The following is an 11,000-nucleotide window of genomic DNA, read 5'->3' as shown; positions in this document are numbered from 1 at the left end:
ATTTTAGGGATTTAATAATGGTCCTTCCTTTAATTGTGGATCTTTGAAAAGGGAGATGACAAGACGGCCATTGACTCGGAAGGCACAATGACTGGAAAGTCATTGGGTCTCCGATCGGGGAGCTATGGATCATTGCAGCACCAGCAGCGGCAGCAGTTGCGCGACTTTGTCGCATTGCCGATAGACTCACCGCCTCTCTATCTCCGCAAGCATCCCAAGATGCTCCTCTCCGGGTCGAGAGAGAAGGAGCGGTTCTTGCACCGGATTTTTAGGATTTCTTGCAGGGTGAAGTTTGTGATACCGTTCTTGTTCATCATCTCAATTTCTCTATTATGTTTCCTGTTCTCCGTTGCCACAAAAGGTGCTATCTTTATTTCATTTGGTGTTTCAGTTGATTGGTATAAGGTTGTTCAAGAATTCTTGTTGTGCATTATTCTCTTTTCTAACTTATTATAGTATGATTCAATAACTTTAGTCATCTATTTGGTTAATTTTGTGATTGTGTGACTTTGTTCTGTTCTCTTTTGTTCACTCTTAGTTCTTACAAAGTTCGCTCTTAGTTCCTTCTTAGTTCTTATAACTGTAGTTGTTTGTGATAGGTGCTAATGCTAGTAATGATTTAAGTATTGATTTGCTTTTCAGAACTCACAACTTAATTGCGCTGCTAATCTCATTTTTGGTGACATCTGGATTCTAGAGTAGTCCAAGACTGCGGGGAACCTTGATTGTATTTTTAGATGACTCTTTTTGTCGCGGTACCATCATGATGGATGAATGTGAATCATGAACGCGTTCTTGTTTACAACTACATATCAGGAGCTTAGATGAATATAATTAACAACTATGCCTGGATTTGGTGCTTCAAATTGTAGCTTTCTAACCTTAACATTTTGGAAGTATATCTGTATTTTGAACAGCTTCATGTCAGTTAACATCCTCAAATATTTTTATCTATGCTTTATCTCTAAATCTTATTGCATTAAATTGTTCCATCCTCAAAAGTTTTTTTCTAGTAATTAATTCCACTGCTAGAATTTTTTGAAATGCTTAAGATTGTCTTCCTAACTCTTTTCAGTTTTCAGATCCATCTGATTTGGAGACTAACCTGGGATCTTCAAAACATGTCCAGAACTTTATATACCATGGCTGGCCATCATTGAGTCATTTTACGCCTCCCTTTTTTCCTATAAAAGAAAACATAGTGAATACAGGATCACCTACAGATCAATTGTCTGCTACTCGTGATAACCATATCCAGCCTCCTACTCCAGTTTATCCTAGCAATGCAATTTTTACACGGCATCCTTGTGAAAGTTTCTCATTTCCTCCACCACCGGTTGATAGGAAGCGCACTGGACCACGCCGTACGTATAGCCTTTTAAATTCTTGGTTACATACTTTAATGACTCCAAATAGTACATGGAATTTGAGATGGAACTGACAATTTTGGTTTTTTTTTTTCAGCTTGCCCTGTTTGCTATGTCTCTGTTGAGCAGGCCAAGGAGCTCATGCCATCTCTGCCATCGACATCCCCCGTCCTTAAAAACTTAAGATATATTTCAGAAGACAACTTGGTCGAAAATGAGTTAAATGGAGGCTTGACATTTGGAGGACATCCATCTCTGCATCAGAGGGATGAATCTTTTGATATCAAAGAGTCAATGGCTGTACACTGTGGGTAGGTCTGTTTAGTTGTTTGTCTTGTACTATTGATGATTTAACTGTATAGAATTCTTGATATGGACTTACATTCAGTCTTTGCATGTTGTTTATCTACACATCCAATCTTATAGTTGACATGTTTCATTATCTTGTTAGATTTGTTAAAGGAAAAAAACCTGGTCAAGGTACTGGGTTTGACATAGATGATGCTGATCTTCTTGAGATGGAGCAATGCCATGGGATAGTTGTGGCCTCTGCTATTTTCGGTACTGAACTGAACGATTACTGCAGTTGTCTTCTTTTATTTTCTGTTCCTTTTGTCATTGCTACTTGTCACCTATCCAGATAAATTAGCTTTCTTTTATCTGGTTGAACAGGAAACTACGATATAGTGCAACAGCCAAAAAATATCAGTGAATTCTCAGAGAGAAATGTGTGTTTTTATATGTTTGTGGATGAAGAAACAGAAGCCAGCATAAAGAACTCTAGTACGCTGGACCAGAGTAACAGACTCGGGTTATGGAGGAGGGTGGTAGTTCGCAACCTTCCTTATTCAGACGCAAGGCGAAATGGGAAGGTGCTTGCTTTTCTTGTTCTGCTGATATCCTGATTTCTAGCTTTTGAAGTTTGCTGTGAAATTATCTGTCCAGGGTATTCCCTAATCAAGGTGGCTAGACTGCTTCAGATATTGACACGCTATAGAATAGACGCACCCCCCTTTGTGGTGTGAACAATCCAGTCATGAGACCTGATTGTTTTATAATTGGTTATCTAAGTTGGGTGGATCATGCTGCTTCTTACTTTGGCTCTCTTTTCTGGCATGCTGTAATTATTCGTTCTGGAATTTGCAATATCTATTTCATGTCTTCTGTTTCTGTTCATTTCCTCGTTCATCTTGGAGTGATTAAGAAGTAGCTGATGTCATAAAATGTTGGAGCTGATATAAATTGTTCAATGATTTTATCACATTTCAATGGTTTATTTTCTTTTAATGCATGTTGGTGGAATTGTGATAAAGATTAATATTTTGAGAAGTTGATGCATAACCTATCTATCTAAATTTGCCTCACTTTGTAACATTCTTTGTTTTTAATGCATGTTGTATAATTCTAACAACTTTACCTTGGGTAGGTTCCGAAACTTCTTCTCCATAGACTTTTCCCAAATGTCCGGTTCTCTATTTGGATTGATGGAAAGCTTGAGCTTGTTGTGGATCCCTATCAAATTCTGGAGAGGTACATTTTATATTAAGTGTTGCTTTGCTTCTTTTGGTATCTGGAACTCTTTGAAATTTTAAATCAATGTAGACTTAAAGGAGAACTTTATAGACCATTTCCATTAATAAGTATCACACCGCACCCGAAAATCAAATATCTTTGTGAAAACATACATCTATTTACTACCTATTTCTATGGATGGAATATCTATTAATGGTTGTAGGCTTCCAGCAATCACAGTAAATATTTGAACTCTTGATTCCATAATAAATTTGTTTAACTTGTTCTAGAGTTCAAAAATGCTAAAATGTGCAATTGATCATAGCTGACTTATTTGCAATGTTACTACTCTAGAACTGATCAACATCGGATATATTCATATCTGTTATCTTTACATTTGCTTAATTTACTTGTGGTCCAACTGGATCAAGAAGTCTAACTTTAATTGGTTACATATGTATCTAACTAGTCATGTACCATTGATTAGTGTTCTGTTTTGCCTTTTGGCATCATCTCTTATTCGCATTATCCTCTAATGTATGTACTTTGTTATCTTTCAGATTCTTGTGGAGAAAGAATGCCACATTTGCTATCTCCAGGCATTACAAGCGCTTTGATGTTTTCGAAGAAGCGGAAGCTAATAAAGCTGCTGGAAAATATGACAATGCATCTATTGACTACCAAATTGAGTTTTATAAGAGAGAGGGTTTGACACATTATTCTCCAGCTAAGCTTCCTATTATGAGTGGTAAATGCTGGTCCTTTTAATTTCTCAGGTTTAAGCCACAACTGATTTTGAGAATATCTCTGATGACTTCTGTCATCCTCAGATGTCCCTGAAGGGTGTGTGATCATCAGAGAACATATCCCAATTACCAATCTCTTCACATGTCTCTGGTTCAATGAAGTTGAGCGCTTTACATCGAGGGATCAAATAAGTTTCAGCACTGTAAGGGACAAGATAAGGTCAAGAGTTAATTGGACGGCAGACATGTTTATGGACTGTGAAAGACGGAACTTTGTTGTTCAGGTATTACATTGGTTAGGATAGCCTTAAAGCTTTTGTCTGATGTGATAGGTTCAAGCACTTAACTAAGGATCTGTATCAGACAATCCTATTCTTCTTCTTGTTCTTTTTTATTTTGAGATGTATTCTCTTTTTCACATTTTATTCTGCTTTCTGGTTGATCTATGTGCTATTACAGGTCATCAGGTAGATAAATGGTAGGTGGGAATTGGCATTTTAATGGACTAGGAGTTCTACCAATCAAAATAAATGCTAAGAAAATTTTCTTCAAACTGTTAGGCTAGAAATCTTAGATGTTATCCTGTTTGTTGTGTGTTTTGGAAGTCTTCTTTTGTGTGCTAATTAGCTTGGTGATTTAAATGACTTTTCTGTTTTATAATTTGATTTGTGCTGTGCAGTCATACCACAAAGACTTGCTGGAGCAACAAATACATACTGCCCCAACTACTCCACCTCCTGTGGAGACTCAGGCAAGACGGCAAATACTGGTACCATCTGGGAAGCTTGCCATGAAAACACCCATGAGGCATGGGAGGGATAGGAAATATGGTTCGAGGCGTCATCGTTCTAAAACTATCAATGGAAGGGACAATAGATTGTTATAGCTTTTTCTTTTCTTTTGACAATTTTTTCCCCAAGAACTTTAGGCTAGGATCAATGTTGGCCAACATTTGGACAGGTTTTAGAGATTTACTTTAGTATATTCATGTAGCAAACCCTTCTTTTTTCCCTTTTTTTTTTGGTCAGGAATTGTTGATAGCATTCTTTTCTGCTGTAAATAACCAATTTTAAAATAAATATCACTTGGGAATCTGTTGCTTTCTTGGAAGATGATTTGTATATCTATGTCTAGTACTGCCTCAGGCCTTTCACAAGCATTTATATTTGATCTCTTATTTCTTTTAAGGAATCCTTAGTCTTCAGAAATCAATGAGTTACATATCAGAAGACTAGAATTTGCAGCAGAGAATTGGGTCAAAATGTGTGCTTCATTCAACTTATGATGTAATCACCCTCTGAATTGGATCGATTCAGGCTAAATGGAATAGAACACTGATTCATGAATAGCTGATAGAATCAGTGGTTCAAATAACTTCAAGCCCTTACAATTACATATTCTACATTTATAAAAAAAAAATGTTCTACATACAAAATATATTTTATCTTACATAATATATTTCTAATATCAAAATATAATAAAAAAAAAAAATTAAGATCTTTTAAATAAAATAAATTTAATATATGTATACCTGTTCTTATTTTGGAATATTATTTATTCAGTTGAAAACAAAAAATTTATAAATTTATTATGTGGAATTAAATATTAGATTACTAAGCAAGTTTTTAATATATCTACTTATGTTTAAGAATTGGCAATTATAATGATATTTATTATATAAGGTGACATTATACATCACAAAACAAGGAATTAATTCCACTCAATTTCTAATGCAGAGAAGTCAAACAGTCCTTTGTTTCCTTTTCTTGTCTAATTCTTTGACATAGATCACCTACCACTAGGTATGATATCATGGCTCCTTTTCTTACTTCTAATTCTTTCTTGCAATCATGTTGACATAGAATACCATGACATCCTCTGCCCAACATTATTGTTTCCTTTAGCACACTATCCAACGCTAGCATCCATCCCAAGCATGAAACATACAAACAACAAAGTCACTAATAAGACAAATCTATCAATCAGCTCATGACTTAGTATACAGCAGCCTGCCAATTGCTTCTTATGCAGCAAAGCAACCTGTTTGTTGTAATCCTTCCGTAGAGTCCAAGTGAAGCATACCCATCTCTGATCTCTCTCACTCTGGCTATATATACATATACTTGAGAGCTCTGAACTCTCCTCTTCTCATACCATGTTACACTTGGAACTCTTTTTTCTAATTTTTTGCCAGCTCTAAACTTTGACTAACTGAAGACATATGCCAATGGATACAGCAAAGTTAAAAGATATCATTAGATTAATGATGCTATAATGTCTGTCCTAAGTAAGTCATATGCCTACTTTATTGAATGGTGAAACAATAATGAGTTAATTATATACTCTGTTATAATAATAATAATAAAATCAACATAATAGCCTATTCTCTATTATACCACATGCTTGAAGGAAATCAAAGAATAAGTAGTAATAAGTTATTTAAATAGGACCAATTTTGCCTAGCAAATCTGGTCACATGAGACAGGCCCACAAACTTCACTTGTTTTGTGCTTGTTTGGTAGCATACTAGAATAAATTAATGGATCCAAACTCCAAACAGCTCTTAGATTTCTTTCTCCACCGTTGAAGCTACGGAAACATCTCATATGCAGGGCCTTGACCTACCCAAAATATAATTAAATGCCTTTTGGCAAGAAGACAAGCTGATGACAACTTTGCACCTCTGTTCTCCTTCAACACTACAACACAAAAAATTGACATCTATATACACTCCCACTACTAAGTTAATAGATCAATCACTATTCAACCTAAGCCTCTTCTTCTTTCGCATGATTTGCAAAATAATTCCACTTTATAATATTCTAAGTATGCATAATTAGAGAAGATTAATTTATAGTTTAATATTTAGAGAAAGTATCATAAGGGATCAAATATAAGGATATACAAATTATCTATTTATTAAGTTAGTTAAATTTGACATAGAGGTTTTAGTGATATAATTAAATAATTCAGAAGGTTTATATATATATTCATTTTTTTTTTCAAGAAAGTGAAAGTAATAAGTTGAGGGGTAAAAAATATATATACATATAGTATTATCTTACATATCCAATATAATTATGACAAGGAAAACTCTGTTTGCAAATAATGTAAATTTATGATCAATTATAGTACTAACATAACAATAAAGTGGAATTAATTTGCAAAAGCCCTTGTCTTGTTATGCGTACTATTTCATCACCTAAAATTGTCAGATTATTGCATGTGAAGGTGAGGCAGGTGTGAAAGTGTGAAGCCATCGACTTTTACTATGGTTGGGTCTCGTGCAGCTTCGCTCACAGAATCTGATGACTCCTCGTGAATCGTGTTCTTTCTCCTTCTTTCCTCTTAAACTAACCCACACCAAGACACCGGTTGTCGTCTTCCAGCCCAAAGATCCAAGCTTGGCACCTCTTTTGGGGTACTAGTTTTCTCTTCTTTTTCCCCTTCTCATGGTGGAGAAGATCTCACAATGGCTGCAAGCAATGGCGTCTTCTACCACATTCTGGGACTTGCAACTTGCGTTGCATTCATATACCTCTCGTTTGGGGACATAGACTTCCATTTTCCGGAGCCCAAGATGAGCTTTGTGGCTAGGAATGGGACTCAATTTGTTGTGGATGGCAAAAGTTTCTACGTCAACGGGTGGAATTCGTATTGGTTGATGGATCAGGCTGTGGAGGAACACAGCAGGCCGAGGGTCAGATTGATGTTCCAAACTGGTGCGAAGATGGGTCTCACAGTTTGCAGGACTTGGGCTTTCAATGATGGCACGTATAACGCGTTGCAAGTTTCACCTGGGCATTTTGATGAACGAGTCTTTAAGGTGGGTAGCAATTTCTAGATTTTTCTTTTGCTTTTTTTTTTCTCTCTCTCTCTAGCGTTGGTGTTTTACTGGGTGTTTGTGATTCGATTTTGGGAATTGTAGGCATTGGATCGAGTAATCGTGGAAGCACAGAGACATGGGATTAGATTGCTTCTAAGTTTGGCAAACAATTTGGAACATTATGGTGGGAAGACGCAGTATGTTAAGTGGGCATGGGAGGAGGGGATTGGATTGAGCTCCTCCAATGATTCCTTCTTCTTCGATCCATCTATCCGAAGCTATTTCAAGATATACCTCAAGGTAATTTAGGTTTTTCGGATCTTTGCCATTGAATTAGATGTATTGAGTTCTATTGCAAGATTAGTGTTTGAGATATTGTCTCCATTAAAAAGCTCTCACCTAAACTCTCACAATGCGATGCGATTAAATGATGATGTTTGATTTTTATCCATTGGCTCCCAGACATTGTTGACAAGGAAGAACCACTTGAGTGGAATCCAATATAAAGACGATCCGGCTATATTTGCATGGGAGTTGATGAACGAACCACGGTGTATGTCTGATGCATCTGGTGACACTCTCCAAGTAAATACATTATCGACACAATTGTTCATAATTATGCAATCATAATCATAACTGTGCTATTGATGCAATCCCTATCGTTCTACTTTATAAATTGATTGAATTCTACTATTATGTATATTATGTGTTGCATTTACACGAAGCCCCAGTAGCCGATGACTTTTTATAGAGCAGGTAAGGTTAGAGATACGTCTCTTTCCAAAACAGACGATTATAAGCAAAACATGAAAAGCTAGACGAAGAACTTGTGTAGGAGAAACAGGACAAAATCCAGAAAGAACTCAAAGGGGGGGGGGGGGGGGGGGGGGGGGGGGACCAAAAGGGTGAGATGGAACCCAAAGAGATGCACAAGGAGAAATATTGAGGCAGTGGAGATAAGAAATTATAAGGAAAGAATAATGCGGTGCAAATATGGATCAATGATCTCTAGAACATTGATCTCCTTAAAGTGATGACTTAAAAGATTGTTCTGATTCTTATATGAGAAACTAATCAAAATAACTTTCTTTCTGTAAGATTCGAATTACTGCCTTCGTACTTATTTCGGAGGAAGACTGTTTTGACAAAGGAGACGGTCAGATGGTGTTGTATTTTGATAGCTCCTATGACTTCTCTATTTATGTTTACCACTTAAGTTTACTTGCTTGAAACTATAGTACAATGAAGCACTCCTCAGGAAGTCAGATGAGATGAGACGGAGACGTCGTTATAGTAATCCACTCTCTAGATTTTAAGTCAACTGTCCACGAATGAGAGATAAAAAAAGATATTACCAGAGACGTGTTTTCAAAAATATTTTGCAATAAATGTCAAACGAAATGACAAGATTATTCTGTATGCTTGAGTAGAGTCTCTTCTCATGTACAACAGTATAAATCAGATTTATAACTAGTTAATCGATGTGCAGTTCCTGATGCCAGAGTCCCATATGTTGATTCTTGAATTGTATGATCTCTAAAGAAAATATCTAGAATTTTTTGAATTTGGTGTCATCATTCAATACTATTGTTGGTCAGTTCTTGTTTGCTGACATCTGCAGGACTGGATTGAAGAAATGGCTGGATACGTGAAATCAATTGACAAAAAGCATCTCTTAACAGTTGGACTCGAGGGGTTCTATGGTCCAACATGCCCTCCAGAGAAGCTGGCTGTGAATCCTGGGGAATGGTTCAGTACCCTTGGATCAGATTTCATTCGCAACTCCAAGATTTCAGCCATTGACTTTGCTTCCGTCCATGTCTATCCTGATAGTTGGTAAATTTGTATCTGTCATTGATTATCTTCTAATTTTTATCTTATCATATGTTTAAGATATTACATTCCTGCTTGTTGAAATTCCCTGTCACTGATAAGCTTCATATTACATCCCTCGTCTGGCTTATTACTTCTTACGAATCCGATTCAAGTAGAAATGTGTTCATTTGCAGGTTGGTAAATGCAGAACTCAATGAAAAAATAAAATACATCTCCAAATGGGTGACCTCTCATATAGAAGATGGAGATAGAGAACTTAAAAAGCCAGTCCTATTCACAGAATTTGGGCTCTCAAACAGGAACAAAGACTTTGATCACTCCCACCGAGATATGTTCTACAAATCTGTCTTTGATATCATCTATGGCTCTGCAAAGAAGAACGGCTCTGGGGCTGGTGCTTTTGTTTGGCAGTTCATGGTTGATGGCATGGAAGAATACAACGACGATTTCGGGATCATCCCCGATCAGAGGCCATCGATGTACAGGTTGATAAAGGACCAGTCGTGTCGGTTGGCTGTTCTACGGCACGGGCAGGACGCAGTGAAGAGAAATTTTAACAAGATCTGCGACTAATTTTAGCATATACAGTTTTCTGTTCTCCATTTTTGCATCAAACTACCAGAGGGAGGTTGGGATTTTTTGTTGGAGGGCTTCTGGTTCGAACAAAGGCCAAACCGAGAGTAAAATTTCTTTACCGAGTTCCCTCTCAGCTGAAGCACATAGTCCTTGTGCAAAGTCTTCTTTTGATTTCAACACCACTACTACGAGTATTGTAATATGTGAAACAAATTTCCACAGATACAAATGTGTAATCAATTTTCTTTTTCTTCTTCTTTTTCTTTTTTTTTTTGAATCTGGTTGATGATTGGAAATCAAGAGCTCCTCTTCTTTACTACTGAATCATGCCTGCTTATATGAAAACTTACTAGATTTCAGATTGTTCATAAAGCATATTTTCGAATAATTAACTTAGCTCAATAAGACAAATCAGCTTTACAATAATAGAACTATATTAGGATAACCGATTGAGATGGATACAAAGCTAGATCGAATCCAGCCAATTTATTCCAACCTGATTAACTGTAGCACACCATGATAGTCCTTACTACATACACACTCCAGTTTACCATTACTGCATCCTTTCTTCTATCACCATTCCTTACATAGCAGTACTCACATATATTGCTCAATTGCCACAGTGGCAGTCCACACAAGCACAGGAAGGCCCACACTTGCAGTTGCCCTCGTTCTTGGCAGCTGCGACCTCGAAGACGCCGTCATGGTAGCTGCAGAAATCGGACGAGAGAGAGAAGAGAATTTTAGTTCATATTATAGACTGTCATGTTCACTTGTTATCTATTTTCTTGTTAACTGATTTCTTTCAAATACCAACTATATGAATGTCTGATTAAGATGAATAGAGAAGAGTGGAAAAGTTTGTTCACATTAAATTTCATCCACACTGCCGTAAACAAACCAAAAGCTATTACCTCTTCTCAGTCTCGATGATCTCAACACCATAGCTGTTTCCCTTCTTCCTGCATATAACACACCAGCTTTGATCTCAGTACAAATTTCTTTCTCTCTCTCTTGAAGATAAATATTACATGTCGCAATAATAATACTTGAAATCAAAAGAACTGTCCTTAGATCTCTCTTTTTTTCTTTCTATTAATTGTAGTTATATGCAGACTTTTCAGTTCTCAACCACTT

General features: G+C 36.6%; 2 protein-coding genes across 2 annotated transcripts; both read left to right on the top strand.

Annotated features, from left to right (window-relative positions):
- LOC140767093 (probable hexosyltransferase MUCI70) lies at positions 1 to 4,729 on the top strand. Its single transcript, XM_073106879.1, has 9 exons — positions 1 to 361; positions 1,083 to 1,364; positions 1,465 to 1,678; positions 1,819 to 1,928; positions 2,040 to 2,239; positions 2,794 to 2,897; positions 3,440 to 3,627; positions 3,710 to 3,909; positions 4,305 to 4,729. The coding sequence occupies exons 1-9, from the start codon at positions 88 to 90 to the stop codon at positions 4,509 to 4,511; spliced, it is 1,779 nt and encodes a 592-aa protein (XP_072962980.1). The 5' UTR covers positions 1 to 87; the 3' UTR covers positions 4,512 to 4,729.
- Positions 4,730 to 6,899: 2,170 nt separating this feature from the next.
- On the top strand, positions 6,900 to 10,568 carry LOC140762738 (mannan endo-1,4-beta-mannosidase 2-like). Its single transcript, XM_073100668.1, has 5 exons — positions 6,900 to 7,451; positions 7,554 to 7,751; positions 7,914 to 8,036; positions 9,073 to 9,287; positions 9,461 to 10,568. Exons 1-5 carry the CDS (start codon positions 7,098 to 7,100, stop codon positions 9,858 to 9,860), a joined length of 1,290 nt encoding a protein of 429 aa, XP_072956769.1. The 5' UTR covers positions 6,900 to 7,097; the 3' UTR covers positions 9,861 to 10,568.
- Positions 10,569 to 11,000: the final 432 nt, after the last annotated feature.

Source organism: Typha angustifolia, chromosome 1 (genome assembly GCF_048772165.1).
Source record: "Typha angustifolia cultivar Huaian chromosome 1, ASM4877216v1, whole genome shotgun sequence".
In the NCBI taxonomy this organism is placed as follows: Eukaryota; Viridiplantae; Streptophyta; class Magnoliopsida; order Poales; family Typhaceae; genus Typha; species Typha angustifolia.
The sequence above is the reverse complement of the archived record's forward strand: the minus strand, read 5'-3'. Positions and strand labels throughout refer to the sequence as shown.

Excerpts from the sequence above, each read along its gene's own strand:
- LOC140767093 (XM_073106879.1), top strand. The coding sequence starts at position 88 with ATGACTGGAAAGTCATTGGGTCTCCGATCGGGGAGCTATGGATCATTG. Across the intron at positions 2,240-2,793 it reads ACGCAAGGCGAAATGGGAAG|GTTCCGAAACTTCTTCTCCA; the intron begins GTGCTTGCTTTT and ends TACCTTGGGTAG. Across the intron at positions 2,898-3,439 it reads CCCTATCAAATTCTGGAGAG|ATTCTTGTGGAGAAAGAATG; the intron begins GTACATTTTATA and ends GTTATCTTTCAG.
- LOC140762738 (XM_073100668.1), top strand. The coding sequence starts at position 7,098 with ATGGCTGCAAGCAATGGCGTCTTCTACCACATTCTGGGACTTGCAACT. Across the intron at positions 7,452-7,553 it reads TTGATGAACGAGTCTTTAAG|GCATTGGATCGAGTAATCGT; the intron begins GTGGGTAGCAAT and ends TGGGAATTGTAG. Across the intron at positions 7,752-7,913 it reads ATTTCAAGATATACCTCAAG|ACATTGTTGACAAGGAAGAA; the intron begins GTAATTTAGGTT and ends ATTGGCTCCCAG.